Consider the following 23,902-nt stretch of genomic DNA (forward strand, 5'->3'; position numbering starts at 1 on the left):
CACATCACTTACCTTTTTTCTTTAAACTGCTTAACAGCAGTGGTCACCAACTGGTTGATCATGGAGCCTCTTGCAATCTATGTGAGGCTGGAAGGGGGGGCTGAGCATGAGTGTGCATGCGTGTGCACGTCCCCCCCCAGCCCAGCAGGTTAGTCCATGGGGGAGGAAAGGGAGGGGCAGATTGAGGTCCCCCTTGGCAAGAGACAGAGTGCAGTAGGGGAAGGAGCAGGGGTAAAGTGACTGGGGCCCTGGCTGGGTGGGTGGTGGGAGGATCGAGCCCAGGCGGTTCGTCCAGGGGTATGGGCGGCTCCTGCTGCCGTGTGCACCCTGGCAGAGGCTGCTTCTCCCCCCACCAGCCCCTTGCAGGCTGGAAGGCTGCCAGCCTGCAGGGGGAAACCTGTGGTTTGCTGTCTTTTTCTCATTTAAAGGAGAAAGCCGTGATTTTTGGATCTCAGATTTCTTCTTTAAAGGAGAAAAATCCTCATTATTCTGTGGCAAATGGAAAACCTGGATCTCTGGTTATAACCATTCTGTATGCAGACATAGTAAACTAGAAAAAGGAAACAAATTTCCTGCCTTTTAAATAACTACCTGGTCTGCTGGGGCAATCTGGCTAAGAAGGTGCTGTTAGTCTTTCTCTTTCTATCACCTCTGCTGCTTGCAAGGGCTTGTGCCTGTGGAGAGATTTGACCAGAAGAACAATAGCATTATATAGCGATTTTGGCACAATTTATTGTATAGATATTCTGTTCTGGAATAAAAGTGACTTGCAATATAGTCTCTCCAGAACCTCACTTTTTAGTGGCTGGTTTTCAGAGGTTATAGTTTGTATTGCCTTAATTATAAATGTCTAGTTGTATATTTTAACCATGAGATGCCATTAGGTTACCTTAATTCTGTATTAACAATGCTATTGGATACTTAATTACATGGAAGTTTGGTGTCAAGTGAAGGACGGAAATCTGGTGATGTTTGTGTTCCTGAATCACTTGCTTACTCACATGTGTACCATTACTATCAGATGATTTTAAATCAAGTGAATAGCGTTTTCTAACACCAGGCAGTGTTTGTTTCTGAAATCACTAAAAATAATAAAGTGCAACAAGGGAGGCAAGTGCTGAATATGGATTGCTAGCAATATTGTAATTGCCTTCTTTTAAGGAAGGACCTATGTGGCTTAAGAGAAACTTATATCTAGCTAGTGATTTTTTTCCTGTTTAGTACACATTTGACCTAACAATATTAAAATGTTGACATTTGTAGAAATGTAAATATTCACATTAAAAATGAACTACTATTTCTAAAAAAGGTAGTAGAAATTGGTAGCCAATAGTAGCATGGTGTCTTTCTTAGTGGTAAATAAAGCAGGAGAGAGTAAACCTGCCATTATTTTTGGTATTGTAAATTAATTTTGCTGTCACTAAAGAAAGAAATATAAATAATAGCTTCCCCCATAGTCACCCCCATTCCTTACCTAAAGGTGGAGCAAAAAAAGGTGGGGAGAGGGCATGCAAGGTGGGAGAGTGGCTTAGATGTGCCACCTGAATTTGAATTTCACTCTTGGTTTCGCTGTCTGGGTTCATTATTGTAGAGAAGTTGAGAGGCAAATGACCCAGACAGCTGAAGGGCGGGTTATATTGAAAGCTTCCAAAGGGAGTTCCATCCAGGTCTCCTTGACTAAGAAATGTTGCTGTAGCATGATACCTTAGTGAAGATGGCAGAATAGTTTCCTGAAGAGACAAGAATGTCAGATAAAAATATGTGACATTAAAGGAGTGTTGAAATGTAAAGGGAAAAAGGATAAATAGTAAAAATAGTAAAGTCAGGCCTTGTGTGGAGCTAACTATAGTGTGTTAGCTCCACACAAGGCCTGACTCAACATTTTTTTAACAAAACCCTAATCATTTAAACTGTGCACCGCAAATTCTTATTGTCAAATAAATGCACAACAGTTATTGTTTTCTTGGCATACACTAGACTACTTACCATATAAATGAATTAATGGATCTTAATATTTTTGATGTATTGTTTTTGTTACTGGCACATAGTCGTAACTACATAGTTAGAAAGAATGCTCAAAAAAAATCTTGGCCAGTTTTTACACTACATGACATTACCCTCACATTACAGACTTCAGTAGGGGTTGTAGTGCCTCAATGCCTTCAGTATCATCCTTATGGTCTAGTGTCTTCCTCAGAAGGAACAGTCTCTTTTCCTTCCCTTCTTTACCCTTGCCCATAAGAGTGAAAACATTTTTCCCTTTCCATCCTGACTCCTGTTATTCCTGTGACTGGGAACCTCAAGATCAGTCCTGCATCAGATTTTCTATATAGATGTATTCGATAATTCTGGGCTTTTACTTAGATAATACATAGAAATTTGAAGTGGAATTAGTTTCTAGCATGAAAATTAGCTTTGTTCTACAAGCAGTGCATTAGCAACCTTAGCTTATAAATGCTGTTTCCTTTGTGGATTTATGTGAGTCAGTATCCTGCATAATTTGTAGTCAATTCCTGTTACAGAAAAATGAGTCAGTTCCCTGCAATGTGCAGTATGGGGTAATTAGTTCGAGTCTCTCATTGTTGTCCAGTAGAAAACTATCAAAGCTCACTGCCTGAGTAGTATGTATACTGACTCACACTGATTTCAACATTGCCTCACAATCCTTTATAAAGTTTTCCTGGCAAAGTACAGTCTTAAATTGCAGAGAACAGTAATTTAAGGATAATTGTGAGGGTAAGCAAGGAAGTAAGAAATAGGTCTGTAACTTCAGTTCTTCTAGGCTAGGGACAGACATTGCACATAAACTAGTTTAAGTGATCAAAAACTGGTTTAAACCCGTAACAGAATAGAAGCTCAATGCATGTAAACCAGTTTGAAAATGACTGAAACCAGTGTGAGATAAACCTAGTTGAATGTAGTATCAGACTTAAGTGATTTGGGTTAAACCAGTTTATGCAATCTCTGTCCCAGACTCCTTCTTGGTTTAACTTAAACCAGAGTCCCCCAGAATTCCAGATGCTATGCAGCCCTGGGTGAGACTCTCTACTCCAGAGAACAGGCTGGCCCTGGCTGGAGCCCTGGCAGAGATGGCAGGTACAGCAGTGTCTGCCTGGCTTCCCCTTGCCCCCGCAACAACTCCCCGCTCAAGCAGGGATTCTCCCCCCCATCTCCCACAGCACAGACTGTGGCATGTGGTATGCTAGCTAATGCTGAGAGGTGTCTGTGTAAGGCAGACAAGACAGATTTGGAGCTAATCAGTAGGTCAGCTGGTAATATCCCTCCCTCCTTCCTTCCTTCTTTGGAAAAGGTTGTTTAAGAAGAGCTTGAACTAATGAGAGAGGCTTTTGTTTTCTTGATGGGGTGCTAAATGCTTATCAACTCCCTGCTGGTTCCCTCACTGGTCAAGGCTGGGGGAGGGGGGTGGTGAGTGGTGACCGGCGATTGCCTGCAGGTGCCACCGACAATGTTGGTGGTGCCTTTTTGTAGGGGGTGCACCACCATGCTTAGTGGGTGTGTGTGCACCTCTACGCATTGCCCCTGCCCCTGCACCTTGTATTTGGATCCAAAACAAGGGGCTTTTTTCCTCATGTTAAATGGAGGGGAGAAAACCTTGTTTTGTATTTGAGTAAAGATGGTATATGGCCTATTGTCTCTGGCTGATCCTTTTCATAAATTATGCTAAAGTTATGCTAAAATAATAAATAAAACCCCTAGAACCATACCTGAGAAAACCAGGCAGAGAAATTCAAGGGTTGCTCTAAACTACCTAATTTTCAGGCTTTGGTGGATACTGAATGGAGCAAGGGGGCTTGGGATGTGCTTCTGATCATCACTTCCAGGCTCACCTTAGAGGCAGTGTAGAAATGACAGGACACACAAAGCCTCCCCCTGCCCTTCAACTTCCATGGTTTTCCCATATTGTGGTTTATTTCTTTGCTTGCTTGTTTTAAAAGAGTTATTCCTTTGCAAAGGGGCTGTTTTACCCAATGCTCAAAGTTTTCTTTAAAACTAAAACTCTTACACAAAGGAAAAGGAAGGGTTTAAAAATATTTTACTTGATAATTTGATCCTTTTCATAGATATAAACAATTACATTTTATTTTCATTTGCAGATGAAAAAAAGAAAACAAAGAAAATTGATAGTGAACTCAATCCTGTTTGGAATGAGGTGACCTATTCTCTTAATGTTTTTTTTTGTATATACTACAGTACTTCTATAAAGGGAAATGCTTTCTTATACGGTAGTTCACAGCCAAACAAGTAGGCACAAAGTGGGATGATCTATCGGAATTGTATCATATTACCTTTTGAGTAATAACAGATGACTATCATCTAGTTTAGAAGCAGGCAAAATACAGCCCCTGGGGCACTTGAAAATTTAGAAAATCAATATTTATCTCTTTTTGGTTCCTGTAAAAAATGACAGGATCCAGGGGCAGGCAGTAGGACCCAGGGGAAGCCCAGAGGGCTTCCACAATAGCAGGGCCCCCCCCCCAGTCAGAAGCCTCTGCAGGGGTTTCTGGCCTGGGACCATGTGGCTGTTCTCATGCCAAAAACTCAGGTAATGGGTGGGGGAGGGAAGGGCAGGGGAGGACTGTGGGCATGAAAGGAGCCCAGAAAAAAGCTAAGCCCAGGGGAAAGTGGCCCTTCAACCACCCTGTGGCCGGCGCTCCCTGCTGCAGCTGCTCGCAGCCTGTGCGGGGCTGTCCTGAGCAGGCACAGGCAGCCCCACATGGGCTGCGAGCGGCTGCAGCACAGGGCACCGGCCATGGGGTGGGCGAGGGGCTGCTTTACCCAATGCTCAGCACCAGCTTGTTCCCTGCTGGCGAGCGGGGGGGTGGGCCTGCACACTACCCCCCCACCTGTACCATGGGGGTGGGGGGCACTGGGAGTGAGCGGGTGCGTGGGGCCCACACCAGTGTCCCAGGGCCAGCACCGGCAGGGCCCAGAGCAGATCAGCAGGAGTACAGGGTCCCAGCCAGTAGTGGCTCTATGGAGTCAGGCCAGCTCCACCCCCGACCCCCTGCTGGTGCAGCCCAGCCCAGCTCTGCAGACTCCTGCCAGCTTGCGCCCCGCTCTGGGCCCCACCGATGCTGGCCCTGAGACATTGGGACATTGGTCCCAAGATGGTGACCAAGGGGCAGGGCTACCTATGCAGCCCTCGACAGCTTGCCGAACCTCAGTAAGTGGCCCTCTGCCAGAAATAATTGCCTGCCCCGATCTAGTTCCTCTTGAAGTCAAAGGGCACATCTACACTATAGCAGCAGGTTGTCCTACCAGAGATGCCCCTGAGCATGCTCCATCCATCCATTCCAAAGTCATGCTCCAAACCTTGACATTTGCTGGTGAAGATGCATTTCCACAGCCACTTTTTTCAAACACACCAGAGACTGAGGACTTGTGAATGCCTGCAGGGCCTGGTCCTGGAGAATCTTCACCAGTATGTTTCTGTGCTCAGAGTACATGTTTATGGGAGTGGATAAGCTGAAAATGCTTGTGAATAGCCCAGTGGAAGCTTACTGATGCTGCAGTGTAGATATAGCTGGAGGGTGTTCTGCCATTGGTAACAATGAGAATATAATTGGGTCCTTTATATAAGCACTTCCACTTTGATGATTAATAGTACACTAAGCACATTTTTCATGATTAATGCATCTATTGGTGGGGGGTCCTATAAACTTATAATGTTATAAAGAGAAAGCAATGAAAGTCAGAGGCCATCACCACAGTTTATGCAAACTAGTGTGCAAAAACCCACAAACAACTACATGAAATCAAAATGGCAACTTTTTTCATCCCAGGATTGCAACGGGAGCAGGATTAGGTCCTATGAATGAAAATAAATGACTTATGTTGGTATGCAGGAGTGGAATCAGTAGATTACTGTTGTGCAGTAATATTGAGACTCAACTTTTAAATTCTAAATTACCAATAAAAAGTCACAATGGTACTACAGAGAGGTTCTAAGATTTTCTGCTTTTCAAGTACCCACATGTAAGTTCAGGCAGGTCTGATTGTATCACTAACTGTCATGCTTATTCAAGAATAGTGTTGTTTGTGATCATATTGTTAAGAGAGACTATATTTTATCTGTAATGACTATTGTTGCTTTAATCTCTTTGAACAGATTCTCGAATTTGATCTGAAAGGGATAGCTCTGGATATTTCATCATCCTTGACAATTGTTGTGAAAGATTTTGAAACAATTGGACAAAACAAGTATGTTGTTTTACTCCTTGTCAAACACCTCCAAATGCAAATGCAATTCAAAAGTCCAAGTAAAAGTAGATCTGATACTTTTCTAAAAACAAATAACTGTTTCAGTTAGATTGCTGCTTTGAATTTGCTGTTATTTTATTGTGATATCATAATTGCTTAGACATCCTAGACCGGGGTGCACAATATATACTGTAGACTAGAGGGTCATATGCAGTTCATAGGTCCCCATTTTAGTGGCCTGCCCTAATTGGTTGTTAGATTGCTCTATTAAATGAAAAGGGGATTTTAAAAGAAAACAGTGGATCCTTTGTCCTCACTGGGCAGTATTTTGTTGATCTATGCACACACCTGCATTTGTAGTTGTTTCCAGCTTGCTGACAGGTGGAGGCATGTCAGTAGCAGTAGTCCGTCATAACAGAGTGTACCTCAATTAATGCATCCCTCAATAAATTTTAATTTGTGTTCCCCTGTCTTACACCAATTGTCCTTTTCTTTGCCTCTGACCAGTATTCCTCAGTTGCTGCTCTGGGTCAGGATTTCAGCCTTCACTGTGTATTTGATCTGAGGTACAGACAGTTACACAGAGCCAGTTCCAAAAGGAAATTAGGTGCTTAAAGTAGGACTTTGGTGGAATTTACCATAAGTACTGCAATCCAACATTGCAATCTAAAACACTACCAGCTGCTACATATGCGCACTTCCAGACTTAGGAAGCTTCAGCACTTAACACAAGGTCCTGGGAGTCAAACATACAGAACAGCTGTTCCCAACCTTGGGGTTGCAGTGATAAAAATAATGGAGTCATGCATTCTTGGGGAGGGAGGCATGGGAGGGAGGCACATGCCCCGTAGACTTGTGCATGGAGTGGGGGTGGATCTGGGTTGCCCACTGTGGGCTCAGGGCTCCACACCCTGCTATCCCCAAGACAAAGCGAAAGGTGTTTGTTGTGGGAGACTCCATCCTGCGGGGCACTGAGGGGGCAATCTGCCGCCCCGACCCCTTAGCCCGGGAAGTCTGCTGCTTCCTGGGGGCCCGCATCCGAGACATTGCGGAGAGGATCCCACAGCTCACAGACCACTACCCCATGCTCCTTATTCACGTGGGCACCAATGACACGGCTCGGAGCACCCCCAGCCAGATCATGAGGTGCTACAGGGATTTGGGAGTGGGGCTTAGGGGTCTGGGAGCTCAGGTGGTGTTTTCGTCGATCCTCCCAGTCTCGGGCTATGGGCTGAGGAGGGAGAGGAGGATCCACGCAGTGAATCAAAGACTGCGGAGCTGTTGTCATCGGGAAGGCTTTGGCTTCCAAGACCACAGCCTGCTCTTTGGTGAGAGAGGCAGCGAGCTGCTGGGAAGAGATGGCCTTCACCTCTCTCCCCTGGGGAGGAGGCTCTTCTCAGCCAGGCTGGCTGACCTGCTCCACCGGGCTTTAAACTAAGCCTGCTGGGGGATGGGGGGACTACTGCCACTGCTGGCCCGCTGAGCAACCCTTGCAAAGCCAGCAGACCAAGGCACTTAAGGGAGCCCACCCCTGCCCCAGCCCTGTCACAATCTGTGGGCAAGGCAACAACCTCCCCAGGGGACACTTGCCTGCCTGTACACTAATGCCAGGAGCCTGGGCAACAAGCGGGAGGAGCTCATCCTCCTGCTCAGTGCAAAGAATTATGACGTCATTGGGATAACGGAGACCTGGTGGGACTCCACCCATGACTGGACCACAGGTATAGAGGGCTATACCCTGTACAGGAGGGATCGTGCTGACAAAAGGGGCGGGGGTGTAGCTCTCTATGTCAAGGAAAGCTACATGTCCCTGCAAGCTGATGTTGGCGACCAGCATGGACAGCTAGAGACCCTCTGGGTAAAAATTCATGGGGAATACGGCACAGGGGACACAACGGTGGGAGTCTACTACAGACCTCCCACTCAAACTCCTGAGCTTGACCAGGAGTTCGCCCGGGAACTGACTGAGGCCGCTTGCTCCAGGACCTTGGTTGTCATGGGTGACTTCAATTACCCGGACATCTCGTGGGAAGATCACTCAGCAAAATCTAAGTGGTCGCAAAGCTTTCTCTCATGCGTGGATGACCTCTACCTGACTCAAGAAGTCTATGGGTCAACGAGAGGCAAAGCGCTCCTCGACCTGGTACTGGCTACGGGGGACGACCTAATCGGTGACCTAGTGATTGATGGAAAGCTGGGTGACAGCAACCATGAGCTGATCACCTTCACCATCCGCTGTAAAGCTGGCAAATCAGTCAGCAACACAGAAGTTCTTGACTTCAGAAAAGCCGACTTTGACAAGCTCAAGAGGCTTGTCGGTCAGGCCCTCAGGGACCATGACCCCAGGGAGATGGGAGTTCGAGAAGAGTGGTTGCTTCTCAAAGAAGCGATCCTCAATGCACAAGCTAAATCTATTCCAACTCGGAGGAAAGGCAGCAAGAAGGCACAGCAGCCCTCCTGGCTCTCTAGGGACCTAGCGGACCTCCTACAGCTAAAAAGGAAAGCCTACAAAGGATGGAGGACAGGATTCACCTCCAAGGAGAATTATTCTGCGCTGGTCTGGTCCTGCAGGGAGCAAACCAGGAAAGCCAAGGCTGCAACTGAACTCCAACTAGCTTCAAGCATCAAGGACAACAAAAAGTCCTTTTTCAGATATGTGGGGAGCCGGAGGAAAAGCAAGGGCAACGTTGGACCCCTGCTAAACCAGATGGGGCAACTGACAACTGACGCCCAGGAAAAAGCCAACCTATTAAATAGGTACTTTGCATCAGTCTTTCATCAGTCCCATGGGATGCCCATGCCTGCTATGGGACAGGGAGATCCAGGTGATGGGGATCCCCTACCCTCCATAAATGCTGACCTCGTGAAGGAACACCTTGAGAAGCTGGATACCTTCAAGTCAGCCGGCCCTGACAATCTGCACCCCAGGTTACTTAAAGAGCTGGCAAGCGTCATAGCCCAGCCCCTGGCATGGATCTTTGAAAACTCCTGGCACTCTGGTGCAGTGCCCGAAGACTGGAAGAAGGCCAATGTGGTGCCGATCTTCAAGAAAGGGAGGAGAGTGGATCCGCCTAACTACAGGCCCATTAGCCTGACTTCTATCCTGGGGAAGATCTTAGAAAAGTTTATTAAGGAGGCCATCCTTGATGGACTGGCCCAGGCTAACATCCTAAGGGATAGCCAGCACGGGTTTGTTGCGGGTAGGTCTTGTTTGACCAATCTCATTTCCTTCTATGACCGGGTGACCTATCACCTGGACAAGGGAGAAGAGATTGATGTCATATATCTTGACTTCAAAAAAGCTTTTGATCTGGTATCCCATGATCACTTCTTGGCCAAACTGGCCAGTTGTGGCCTTGGCTCCACCACGATCTGCTGGCTGGGAAATTGGCTCCGTGTTCGGACCCAGAGGGTTGTAATTGATGGCAGTCACTCATCATGGTGCCCTGTGACCAGTGGGGTCCCTCAGGGCTCTGTTCTTGGACCCATATTGTTCAACATCTTCATTAATGATGTGGACATTGGAGTCAGGAGTGGACTGGCCAAGTTCGCCGATGACACCAAACTTTGGGGCAAAGCATCCATGCCAGAAGATAGGCGGGTGATCCAGGCTGACCTGGACGAGCTCAGCAAATGGGCAGATGAGAACCTGATGGTGTTTAACACCGAAAAATGCAAGGTTCTCCACCTTGGGAGGAAAAACCTGCAGTATCCTTATAGGCTCGGCAGTGCTACGTTGGATAGCACTACAGAAGAAAGAGACTTGGGGGTCATCATTGACCACAAGATGAACATGAGCCTGCAATGCGATGCTGCGGCTAGTAAAGCAACCAAAACACTGGCTTGCATCCATAGATGCTTCTCGAGCAAATCCCGGGACGTCATTCTCCCCTTGTACTCGGCCTTGGTGAGGCCGCAGCTGGAGTACTGCGTCCAGTTTTGGGCTCCACAATTCAAAAAGGATGTGGAGAAGCTTGAGAGAGTCCAGAGGAGAGCCAAGCGCATGATCAGAGGTCAGGAAAACAGATCTTACGATGATAGGCTGAGAGACATGGGACTCTTTAGCCTGGAAGAGCGCAGGCTCAGGGGTGATCTGATGGCCACCTATAAGTTTATCAGGGATGACCACCAGGATCTGGGAGAACGTCTGTTCACCAGAGCGCCCCAAGGGATGACGAGGTCGAACGGTCACAAACTCCTGCAAGACCGTTTCAGGCTGGACATAAGGAAGAATTTCTTTACTGTCCGAGCCCCCAAGGTCTGGAACAGTCTGCCAGCGGAGGTGGTTCAAGCACCTACATTGAACACCTTCAAGAGTAAATTGGATGCTTATCTTGCTGGGATCCTATGACCCCAGCTGACTTCCTGCCCTTTGGGCAGGGGACTGGACTCGATGATATCCCGAGGTCCCTTCCAGCCCTGATGTCTATGAAATCTATGAAAATCCTCCCCCCAGGGCCTCCATGGCAAAGCAGGGCAGGAAGGCTCGGTGCCACTGCTGGGAGCCCCATACCAGCCATGGCAAGGTACTCCCTGCCTGCCAAGCAGCAGTGGGGGGCAAAACTCTGTGCTGCCACCAGTGCTACTGATACCAGGTGGGTAGGGGGTGCCTTCCCATGGCAGCGGCACTGAACCTTTCTGCCCTCCTGTCCCACGTCCCACCTGCTGGGCCAGAAAGGCCCCCGGGGGGAGGGCAGTAGGGCGGGGAGCCCCACGCCTGCAGCAGGCAGCCAGCATCCTCCCCACATCACAGGCTCTGCTCCAGCCATGCTGTCCTCAGGGGAAGTGGAGTAGGAGCAGCTGGGCTCTGTGCTCCACTTTGGCTGCAGAAGCCGCCATCTCCCATGGGTGGCAGCCAAGGCTCTGGAGCTGTTGGGGGAGGGGAGCAGAGGGTTGTGGGTCCTTGCCTTGGTCCTGTAGCTCTGACAGCTGGGTGCCCCCTCCAGGAGGGGTGGGGGGGGGAGGCAGAGGGCTTCAGGATGCAAGTGAGGGGCACCAGTGGGAGTGGAGAGCTATGGGTAGGGAGTGAGGGTCATGTGGGGGTGGGGGGCCATGCTGAGGAAAAGGTTGGGAAGCCCTGATCTAGAATTTGTACGTTGTGGCGTTCTCCTTTTAGTTGTCTAAGTTCTTCATTAGATCTGTCCCTTGTTTTTTTAATTCCTCCTTGTGAGGTTAGAGAAAAAAGTTTCATCCAGGCAACTGATTACAGTGGGCTTTGGATAAGGGTCCCAAATGCATCTGACCAAAAGTACTTCAGATAAGAGTCAGATACCCTGCTTTTATTAGTTTCAAAACTATGTCAGTGTGTATACACTAAGAAAATAAATGAAAGATAGTCACACTTATACATGTATGGATGAATACTAGGGGAAGCATTGATATGCTGTCACTAAAATAAAAATAATGTATCCAATTTCTCTTTGGCTGGAAGAGGTACATTAATGCACCTCTTCCATAAAAAAAAGAGGTACATTTAAAAAGTTTTCCTAGTGGAAAACTTTATAAAAAACCCAACATAGTTCTGTGTTTAATTTTACTGTAAATGACAGAGGAAACAGTCACCCTGTGAAAAGCATATCTTAGACAAGAAAAAAGAAATTTATAATGTAAAAGGTCTAGAGTATTGAAATCCTGTTTGTTTTAAGTTGGTAGTTATGTGTTGCAGAGTTTTTATTTGTTTAGATGCAATCTAATACATTTCATTTTATAACAAATATAAAGTATAAACTCATGCCAAGATTTTAGTCCTTGAATTGTTTAAAATTGAAAGCTGTATATTTTAAATATATATAATCCATATAAGTTTGAAAGCTAAAATGAAGTGGAATACTTTAATTCCTGTAAATTAAATGGGTGACTATAGCTAAAACAAGTTATAATGCAACACTGGGCACATCTAAATGTGCAAATGCTGCTGGATGGGTTTACTCCTTAGTAATTTACTGCAGAGTAAATCCACCATGGGCAGGTGTCTACACAAGCAGGCCATTGGGAGCAGGTTTGCTTCCAAATGCAGCAGCCCAGAGAGGGTTGCTCCCACCCTGTCTGTCCCTCTGCAGCAGCCAGGAGGAGCTCCAGGCTCCCCCTGGGTGCTAGCCCAGGGGCTGGCAGGAGATAGCTATCTTCTGGTGGGGGCTGAGAGGTTGCTTCCTGCCCCTGGGAGCTGCCTGCTGACAGAGTGGGCTCCAGTGGCAGAGCCTGGGCTGGAGCAATGTCCCTCTGCCCTGACAGCAGGGAACGTCCAGCCCCAGTTCGGGCCACTGCGATTGGAAGAAGCTGTAGGGGAGGGGTAGGTCCCAGCCCCCGCCCCAATGCACAGGTGGGGCAGCTAGCAGCATGCCTGCAGCTGCGTGGGGAATCCAGGGGCTCGCTGCTTGCTGCCCCACTAGTGGATTGGGGCAGGGGGCTGGGACCTGCCCCTCCCCCACAGCTCTTTCCAAGCCTCGTGCCTCAATTGCCCGATCAGGGCACGGGCCTGGGAAAGCATTGCAGGGCTGGGACCTGCCCCAGACTGGGACAGTTCCTGGTCAGCCCCAAGCTGCATGTGCAGATATTTTCATGCAAAGCCCAGGGCTGGCCAGGAATTGTCCCAGCCACCTCCTGGGTGGAGAGGAAATTCTTTCTGTGCAGCAAGCTCCTCTATTTCTTCCTGCCCCTGAAAGCTGCCTGCTGCTGGGGTGGGCTCTGGGGATGGATATTCTAGCTCCTGCTCTACGATTGTGGAGCTGGGGCCAGGAGCTCCCAGCTGCTGGGGTAAAGGGACATTGTTTGACCTGGGCTTCACCACCAGAGTGGCAGCAGGCAACTCCCAGGGGCAATCTCCCACCTCTGCTGCCTGACTGATCGGGAACAAATTTGCTCCTGAGTGGCAGTCTACAAGTGGCTTACTGCGTAGTAACTACTTGAGAATTAATTTGCTATCTACATTGGCAAATTATTGTGCAGTAAAGGTCTTTACATGTAGACAGTGACACTTACTGTGCAGTAAAGCCTCTGTGCAGTAAAGCCTCTCATGTAGATGTGCCCATAGAGTACTTATTAAAAAGTCCAGATGATAATTTTTTGCAAAAGGATTGCATGTTTCCTGGAATAAAAAACTGTCCTGTTTGGAATAGATAAGATGCCATGCAATAAAGATTTTCAGCTTGACAAAATACAAATGCAAATGATGTGCATAAAAAGGCTTCAGAGCAATGAAATATGCATCATTTAGTATATCACTGTGCAGTATATGTAGCCAACATTCTATAATTGTTATTAGTTATTTATATTATTGTAGCTCCTAGACAACTTTCAGCATTTTACCACCTATAGTTTTAACAAAAGGAATACTCTTGATTACATCTGATCTTTCATGTCTTCTGCATTTTGTCTTTTTAATTTAAGAATCATAATATATATTTTCTGAGGTGATGACACAAATACCATATCCTGAACAAACAAGTCAAAGGACTTCATGCAGCACGGGGGTGTAAATGAGTGACTGTGGGAGGCAAAGAACCAGAATACTCACCCAAAGTGTTTACTTCTTGGCTCCTGCTGCATCTTGTGGTTGTCTGGAAGGTTTAACCAGTGAACTGTATAGCCCTGACCCACTTACCATGCTGCAATGTGTTGGGTTTGTTTTGGTTTGGTTTTTTTTGGTGGTGGGGGGGGCCCCACTTATCTTGAAGTATAGTGCTGTATCCTGGACATATTACTCCAAATTCAACTTCACCAGTACTGAAAAGAGTGAAAGAATAATTTTTCCATAAATTGCATGCAACACTGTTATTAATACCTCCCAGCATGCTATTAGTGTTTAAAAACACTACTACACTGTTGATTCTTATTCACGTTGCAGTCCACTGTAATTCTTGTGTCCTCTTTTGCAGTACTACAATTTAGCAAGTCAGTCCCTAACTTGTATTTGTACATTTTATATTTATGCATTTTTTCCTCACTAAGTGCAGTACTTTGCACGTGTACTTTCAGAATTTCATCCTATTTATTTCAAACATTTCTTCCAAATTTTCAAGGTCATTTTCCATCTTAATTTCATCCTTCAAAGTAGCTAAATTTAATATGTATGCACTCAATTTCATTTTTGAAGTAAATAATTAAAATATTGAACAGTAGTGGACCTAAAAAAGACTCTTGGGAAATTCCACTTAAACTTTGAGCCATTGACAATTACTCTTTGAGCATGATGATCCAACCAGTTTGCACGTACTTTATAGTAGTTTCATGTAAACTTTATTTCCTTGATTTATTTGTAAGAATGCTACTGGAGACATTTTCTTATATCTAAATAGCCCTCCTATCTTTGATGGTATCTCCTTCACCCCACCATTTAGTCACTGAGGGTCCAACCTCTAGAGATTCATCTAGGTTAGAAATACCTGAAATACATTGCAGGCCTTTGACCTCAGACACTTTAGAGAGCTGGATGTAGAAGGAAGAAACCTGAATAGGAAAGCCTACCAGGCCTCCTAGGTCTTGTGATGAGCTCTTCATCATAACACTAAATATAGTAGGGTTCTTATCTGAAGCTTTAAATTGGATCAACTCAGTGATTGGAGCAAGAATCCAGCTATTCCTTGTATTTTCAAACTGGATCATCGTTTCCTTATTTGCTGTTATATTTGCAAACATCAGCTGGGTATATGTTTACATTTCACATAAGAATGATCAAGGGCTGATTGTCATAAATATTGTTTGTTAATGGACCAGAATTAGCTCCCAGGTATGTATCTCATGTACAAATAAAAACGAACAAAGAAAAAAATGTCTGGGAAAGTGACTTCCACATACAGAGCTAGGAAAAGTACATTGTGCAAAATAAAAAGGAGGATGGTGAAATAACTATTTTACAATCACTAACTGTTTTAGGGTCATGGACAGATTCATTTGATGTGTGTACAGCAAGTTGGCCCTATTTTTAAAATAGCTACCATTACAAAACTTAAGATGAGAAAACAGAAGTCTCACTTCAAAGTCAAACCTTTTACGCATCTTACCTTCTTTTACTACTCCACATAAATTATGGAAAATTAAGTGACATTGTTAAATGTGTCATAGACACTTCAGTACCCAGTTAATAACATGGAAAATGCATTCCAAACATCCAAAGAATGTTATGTTTTGGTATAAACTTTATTGTGGGGTTTCATGTTCATGATTTTTCAGCAGTCCTAGATGAAACTCATTTAGCTTAGAAATAAATAGGGCTTTTGGTTGAGCTCACTATTCAGAGTGTTGTTAACTCTAAGATAACTAAAAGTTCAGTTAAGAGTTCTCTGAGGACCTGAAATTGTTCTGTATTTTAAAGAAAAGTATATCACACATTCAGCTGCACACAAAATTGTACTGTAATAATAAAATGCAGCATTTCTGTTCCTTAAAGTGCTTAGTTTCTGTGTGCTTAGGCTTGCCTTTTCTGGATGATTTTACAAATTCACAATAATGAAGAGAGTTTTTAATTTTTTACTTTGTAAGAGTCTGATGGTATAGTCCTAAAACAGCTGAGCCTTCCTTTTTCACCACATTTGGCACAATTCCCAGTTCAATGGAATGAGGATTTTGCCCTTATATGTATAAACAGAAAAATATTAGAAGCTCTTAAGACATTTGAAGAACTCCCTACAAGTTGTATAGTTTAAGTTGTTATCCATTGCTGTGAATCAGATTAGAGAAAAATAATTCTGAATTAATCTATTATTCAATAAAGTGAGCCACAATCAGTGCAGGAACCTCCTGGCTTGTTTTTTTGTTTTGTTTTGTTTTGGTTTGGTTTGTTTTCTTGGGGGGGGGAGAGGGGAGGTCAGTGTATCCCAGCCCTGACCAGTAGTATCATAGGACTTGCAAAAGATGCTAAGTAATTTAAAACCTGGCAAATTAGACTGGTTTATGTTAAACACATGAAAGTCCAGAGATAGATAGTCAACAGAGTGCAGTGCCTGGAACAATGACACCCAGACTCGAGGAGCAATATAATTTATTTAAAAATAAATAAAAAATAAAGGAGCCTGGGAGGAGGTTACCAGATTTACTTTGACCTGTGCATTTTATGTCATGAATTGAATTTAGGCCTTCTGGAGTGAAAGCCTAGTCTTGCATAAAGCCAGTACAGGTTGTTCATCTTGCTCAAGTAGTACCATTAGCTTCAGAAAGGCAAACAGTGCCACTGTGCCAGTAAGCTAACATTCTTATTCATATATTGATCTTGCACTATGGAGGGCTAGACTGAGTTATTAGACTCTGCTTTGAATATGAGGGAGCATTTCAGCTGTGCTATGCTGTAAGGAGAGTTCCTCCTTTCCCTAGCTTAATTCTTCTTGCGGTGGAGTGAGGTGGGGCCAGTAATTTACATAGCTTGTGGCTTAGTTTACTCACCACTCCAAAACTCAGTTGCCTTGCTCGGTGGAAAGAATGGAGCATGATTTGCCCCAATCCCCCTTCCCCTGACCACTGGCTCATTCACATAGAGGAGTAACTAACAGCCTTTATGCCCTAAACAAAATCCCGAGGAGGGAAGGAACTGGAGTGGGGGTAGAGTGGGGTGTCAGTGGGGACTCAAATCCCTGACTGCTTCTGGCACAGAACTGTCTGTCTGGCCAGCTACTGCTGCTAAGGAAATGGCTGATGCAGCTGGTGACTCACTTCCCCACCTCAAGTTATGGTGCTGCATTCATAGGAACCATATCAGCCCTGACCTTTCTCCCATCCAGAAGGGTGATGTGTGGCAGCACAGATCATTGAGTAGGGGCCCTGTACAGTAATTCACGCAGACCATTATCATACCATGTAGGAGAATGAATTCTGTTCCTCTGCTTCTATATCTACTAAAACACTATTTGCTGCAGTGGTGTATTTCTGGAATTTAGGACAATGTGAACATTATGCATATTTTTCCATTTTCCTGGACCCAGAATTTACTACTGTGTGCAGAAATGCAGTGATCCTTTAAAAGCAGACAAGCATTCAATTATGACATATAGCCTAACTTATTGGAAAAGTAGTTTAAAAAATACTTGACACAATGATATTAAAATTCACCACAGAAATAGCCAGAGAGAGCTCTCACATGACTAAGTGCTTAGCTGTTTCTTCCAACATAAAGATATCTGAGAAGAAAACATCTGTTTTATATTATGTTATATTAGCCTTTTCAAGGCTTTGAAATCTCTCATTCTACTGGGAAAAATGAATATACAGTTTGAAGAAAATGTAACATTTAGAATCTTTTTCAGCAACTGAATGCAAACAGTAGATCACAGAGTTAGAAATACCACCGTCTTTTCAGGAAGTTACAATGTTGTGAAGTGATTTTATTCCATTTGTAGGCAGGCATGTTATCAGGTTTTCATATTTTCAAGACTGAGTGGTTAGTAACAGAGCAACTAGGGAAAATAGGATGGACACACCCTTCTGTGTAGTTACAGTCACTAAATCTACAACAAGGACAATTAACTGCAGCTGTCCTCTGCAGCATAAATTTGTAATCACAACTGTTTAACCAAATTTGACCTATTAACCTAGCTGGAAATGTATTTAGATTCTTCTGCTGAAACTGGATGTATGTGCATGGACTCTTGGATCTGAGTCAGGAGAAAAATCACACTTGGAATGGCTTCAAAAAGGAAGGGTGAGTTGCTGCACTGGATGGTGCAGCAGCTGTTGTGATGGGGGACAAGGGTCTAGGGTTGACCTCTGTAGTTTAACCTATGTTGTCAATGGGAGTGTTTGGATGCAAGTATTATAATTTATGATGGAAAAGCAACTGCAATGGGGAATGGATGTTATAAGCCTCTGACAAAATAACCTCTAAACTAGAAGGCAAAGGATTTCAAGAGAAGAGAAAGGACATATATTGAACTGATAAATATTAGTATGCCTCCACTGAAATGAATGAATTACTGCAGTTATATGGGAAGAGGAACTGGAAGTCTGGCATAGGAGAGCTACATAGAAAGCTAAAATGCTACTTCAAAAGAGAGAAATGGTAATTCATTGGTCAGTGCTGTGAACTAGGATTTCCTAATCCAGCCATGAATGCAGTGTTTCACTTCTCTTGATATTTAGGTTTCTGAGGAAGTGTTAACCACGGCACCAACGGATTAATTAGTTGTCACAATTACAGTGCTTGCTTTAATAGTTGGTCATCAGTAATTTTCTGAATGTAATATTAAAAGGTAAAAGAATAACATCCCTTGAATAGCATAGGGAAGACACTACATGTCTAACATTGATATAAGAAACACATCAAATAGTTGATTTATCTTTTGAAATTGGAAACTTCAGACAAAATCCAAGTAGGACCTTAAATGCTGCTCAAATTTTAACCCAAGAGGATTTCTGTTGTGCTGTTTGAAATTTGCCACATAATCAAACAAGTGCACCAGCATAATTTAGTTAGGCACGGCTGAGAAAAGTGAAAAAATGCGAACTTAGGTTGCAAATTTTAGAAGTGTCTTGATTGTACATCTGCTCTTAAACTAAAGTCAGGAGATGTCAGGGTGTGGTTATTGAGACTGTCACTCAGATTATATGTGAATCCAATTTTATTTGGTTTTGCAAATTCTCTTTAATTATCATTTGAGCAAGTGTGCACCCATATATATTGAATGGTTTTGGTAAACTTTCATTTAAAAGAACAAACAAACCTACAAGTTGTATCAAATACAACTAGCGAATTTATGAAACTTCTCAAAAAATAAAGAAAAATCTATCCTTGGAAAGCCTTTCTTTCTCTCTCTCTCCAGAATCATTCGGCTTCACTCTTTTTAGGTAGGCTTCGTTAATATATTTTCTCTGGAGTGAGGGTTTTGGGTGAAGCTCATATTTAACAACAGGATCATTTTCATATAAGGTGTTTGTGTTAATTGTACCATAAACATCAACTCTGCCACACTTTATGGTGTAATAATAGAGCAAACAAGCCACAAAGATGTTCCACATATAACATATAATGTCTTTGCATATAGTTTATAACACACCTTAAATTGTAAGTGTGATGTGGGAGCTGACCCATGACAGACCCTGATGCTCACCTGTGTGTTGGGATCCAGCATGAGTGTAAGCAGGGTGACATACCTGCTGCTTTGCAGGCTGGCTTTGCTCACTTGTGAGTTCCTCAATAGTTCTCTATACACAAACAATATCTTTGCACCAAGTAAACAAATAAATGAGCAAACAAAACTCTCATCTCTTCTGGCAGTGAGCTTACTTGCATCATAGTTTGCCTCCTGGCCATAAGCAGTTCCTTCTCCAAATTGCTATACCCTCTGCATTCTCTCTTTTTCCTCAGGTTTTTAACTGCTAGCGAGTTGCTCCCTCACAAGATAACTGCCTACAGATGGGCTTTTGCAGCTGGAATATCTACTCCCTCTTCAAAGGCTGGATCACCCTGTCTGATCAGTGGGATCATGCTAGATCTGGGACTGGGGCCCCCACCCAAACCCTGGTGGCAGAGGGGAGGGGTGCCATGAGCCCTACATCAAAGAATGTCTCACTGTGCCCCAGATCTTTAAAAGTCAGACATGCATCTGGGAGCCCCAGTTGCACACACCTGTTATTTTGTTGTTGTTTTTAAAGTTCCTGGGGCACTCATGGAAGCAGCAGCTGGAGAGCTGGTAGGTTCTCACTCCCAAGATGGAGGCACTGGTTTACAGTGCAGAGCATAGGCAGCTGGAGTTGCCTATGTTCTGCACCATGGGTACCTAAACATGGGGATGTTTAAAAAGCCATTTCCCCAATAGATGATTTCAGTATTCTCCTGATTAAATAGACTAGCTTCTTTCACTACTTGAGGGAAGCCAGGAGTTGATCTTTGATCTTTCTCACTTGGTTAGGAAGGAGTATGTTATCCATGCTGTTTTCCATACTCCTCCTCTTCATTTTATAATGATATTTATATTATCATAGTGCCTAAAAACAATAGTCATGGAGCAGAGCCTCTATATGCCTGGCAGTATACAAAAAAGAACCCCCCCAAAAAATCCCTGCCCTAAAGAACTTAAAATCTAAGAATAAGCCAAGAAACAGTAGAAGGATACAGACAGTTGAGAGTATACAGACAGACACTGTCAGTTTTTATAGGTGTAGCAAACAAGAAGCGTTTGAAATAGGAATTTGAAGGAGAACAAGGAAGTAGTTTTGTGGAACTCCTCCCAAATGTAAGTTAAGAGAGGTTGTTAGCCATGTTAGTCAAGTTAGGCAGAAGGCAGGGCAGGTTGGCAACTTAGAAGGCCATCGCCTACAAACATGTTAACCAGTTAGTGTCTTATGTGCCAAAGTTCCCTGCCTTCTGCCATAAGTGAAGGAAAGTATGGCAATTTTAGCTGTGTAGGTGGATCAGAAAGTTCATGTTGAGAAAAGCAATGTAGAAGAAATCAACACAATTTTGATGTATATAGTTATTAGGACTTAGAAAAAGGCCTGATTTGAAGATGACACTGTTACAGGACTGAGTGACAGGCAATATGGCAGTGTTATCCAGAGTGATTGAGGAAGGATGGAACTGTGTGATGGAGGAGATGAGACCTTTGTTTTAGCCATCTTGAACTTGAGCTGATGACAACAACAAACACATTTCAAAGAATAGGCCAGGATTTTATTTTGATCAACAGCAGACATATCAGGAATACAGAGGTAGTTCTTTGAGTCACCAGTACAGAGATGGTAGCTAATTTTTCTTTGTGGATAAGAAAGGGACCAAGGGCAGGACCCTATAGAACCCACAAAGACAGTTGTTAGGAAGATAATGAGGACAGGGATTATATGGCCTTGTCTGAAATAGCAGGAGACTGGACTCAATGACCTGTGTTCCTATGACATACTGAGGGAGAGGCAATAGAAGAAATGAGAGCTGACAGAGATATAGAATCCTAGGGTGGACAAGATTTTTAAGAAAACAGCACAGCTAATTGTTTTAGTGTCTGACAGTTCAAGGAGGATAAAGAAGGAGTCCTGGTTCTGAGATTTGACAATGTTGTCATCATTATAGACCTTGGCAAGAGTGATTTCAGTTGAGTGCAGGAATCAGAAGTAAGTAGAGAGGATCTTGGATGGAATTAGAATGGGTGAACGGTACAAAATGAGTGTGAATAGCTCAACCATCTCAATGATCAATCCTCTCAATGAGTTCAAATGTGAAAAGGGAGATAGGCTGCTCGTTGTAGAGGCAAGAGAACTCAAAGGTGTTTTCTTAAAATGGGACTTAAGACTAATAAACCAAGCTTGTATTCTGAAGGGAAGGAGCTAGAAGAGCATGGGAAGTTTAGGAGAAGAGTAACAGATGAATATGTCTTGAAGGAGTTTAGAAGCTGGAATTAGTTGGTGATACTGGTACAAGTGGAAGGACTGGAAGAAAAGTAGACTAGAAATTTCTGCATCTGAGAAAAGAGAAAGAAGAGAGTTGTATAAGGGGGAATGGGAAGGGTAGGTAAGCTTTGTGGAGGGAAAGCCTTAGTTTATCTCATGAAAGAAATCACATGGTCCTGCAAAAAGAGAGAAGTGGAGGAGGGAGGAAGGCAAATTTGGGGCGTGGGTCAAAGCAAGTTTGAGGAGTGAGTCAAAGCTGGTAAAAAGCAGCTAGGATTGTAAGTGTGGGATTCACTTATGCTGGAAGGCTAGAGTTGTTTAGCTAGGAAGGAAGGTGACAAACACAAATGAATCCCATGTCTTTCTAGCTTAAAGCGTATACTTATCCTTTTCTTTGTGTATAGAAAAACATAAATAATGAATAGAATGGGACAGCCTACAATATATATTTACATTGAATGTTTAATACTTAATGTATCCTAAATCATCTTGCAAACAATGAATTAAATACTTATGACCTGAGAACATTTTACTGAGACAGAGAAGAGGAGCTAAATAACCATATTTACCCTTGCTTTTTTTTGAAGAATGTCATAGGATCTTTATATTATCTTTGAAGAAATGCCAAAGGCTACCAAAATGACCTCAACTAAGTTCCTGAGTAAAGACTTTTTTTCTTGAAGTTTGGCTATAATACCGGCAAGGCTTTGAAAAGTATGTTCTCTTTAAAGTTTGCACAACAAAATTACTCGGGATTATCTCACCCACAAAAATGTTTGGAATTTTAGTAATCTACCTCAAAATTTGAAAAAACTGCCATTACATGTACAGACAATATTATCTCAGCGAGTTAGTTAACCATGTTAGTCTGACATTAAGCAGGAGGCAAGGCAGGGTGGCTGGCAACTTACAGACTAATTGGTTCACAAAGACATGAATGTTCATTCATAGGCTACAGCCTACTTCATCAAATGCTATGTAATATTAGACAAATTAGTCTATAAGGTGCCACCCTGCCTTTAGTATAATTTCAGATAGGAAATGCGATGGTGTTTGACAATTACAGATTTTTACATTTTTACCAAATTTTTGCATTTACAGACATTTACAGTTGCACTGCAAAAAGTGTATATTAAATTATCTATCTTAAAACATATTCTTATGTTCTTAGGATCATATAAATTAAGTCTATTAACAAGACTCAATTTATCCTTTGGATATGACAACTTCTGCAAGAACACCCATGCTGTGAGTTCCCAGTGGTAGAAATGTTTTCCTGGCCAGCTTCTACAGCAAAGATTCTCAATCAGGGTGTACCCCATAGGGTGTTAGCAGTGTTATGTGTGGAAACATGATTTACAAGGTAAACCCAAAAATTTCAAAGAGGACTCCATGGTGTTTTTACATAGTTTCAGTTTCAGTTTCTAGGGTCGGAAGGGACCTGAGCAGATCATCTAGTCCGACCCCCTGCCGTGGTAGGAAAGAGTACTGGGGTCAAATGACCCCAGCAAGATGTTCATCTAACCTCCTCTTAAATACCCCCAGGGTAGGGCCCAGCACCACTTCTCTTGGAAGTTGGTTCCAGACCCTAGCTGCCCTGACTGTGAAGTAGCGCCTCCTGATATCTAACCTAAACCTACCCTCTGCCAGCTTGTGACCGTTATTCCTGACGGTGCTCGGGGGAACAGTGACTCCCCCAAAGCCTGCTGATCCCCCCTGACTAGTTTATAACAGTGACTCCCCCAATGCCTGCTGATTCCCCCTTCTCTTCTTCTCTTTTGGAGACTGAACAGGTTCAGGTCCCATAGCCTCTCCTCATAGGGCCTGCCCTGTTGTCCCCTGATCATACGAGTGGCCCTCCTCTGGACCCTCTCCATGCTGTCCATATCCCTTTTGAAGTGTGGCGCCCAGAACTGGACACAGTACTCCAACTGCGGCCTGACCAGTGCCGCATAGAGGGGGAGGATCACCTCTTTGGACCTGCTTGAGATGCATCTGTGGATGCATGCCAAGGTGCGGTTGGCCTTCCTTACTGCCTCTCCACACTGCCGGCCCATGTTCATCTTGGAGTCAATGATGACCCCCAGATCCCTTTCCGCCTCCGTGCTGACAAGAGGGGAGTTCCCCAACCTGTAGGTATGGTGCCGGTTGTGCCTCCCGAGGTGCATCACCTTGCACTTGTCTGTGTTGAATCCCATCCTATTCTCGTCTGCCCACCCTTGTAACCTGTCTAGGTCTGATTGTAGCCTGTTGCATCCTTCCAATGTGCCCACATCCCCCCACATCGTAGTGTCATCAGCAGATTTGAACAGGGTGCTTTTTACCCCCTCGTCCAAATCACTGATGAAGATGTCGAACAGTGCGGGCCCAAGGACCG

The 23,902-nt window shown here is 44.0% G+C and overlaps 1 protein-coding gene across 2 annotated transcripts in view; it reads left to right on the forward strand.

The window, feature by feature from the left end:
* MYOF (myoferlin) overlaps positions 1–23,902 on the forward strand; it is a 123,927-nt gene that overhangs the window by 2,707 nt on the left and 97,318 nt on the right. For both annotated transcript variants that reach the window (XM_090058807.1, XM_090058808.1), the window contains exons 2-3: positions 4,116–4,171; positions 6,131–6,222. In XM_090058807.1, coding sequence (XP_089914933.1) covers positions 4,116–4,171; positions 6,131–6,222 — 148 coding nt within the window. The remainder of the gene's footprint in view (positions 1–4,115; positions 4,172–6,130; positions 6,223–23,902) is intronic.

This window comes from Crocodylus siamensis, chromosome 7, assembly GCF_052110815.1.
Source record: "Crocodylus siamensis isolate JL-2025a chromosome 7, ASM5211081v1, whole genome shotgun sequence".
Lineage (NCBI taxonomy): Eukaryota > Metazoa > Chordata > Crocodylia > Crocodylidae > Crocodylus > Crocodylus siamensis.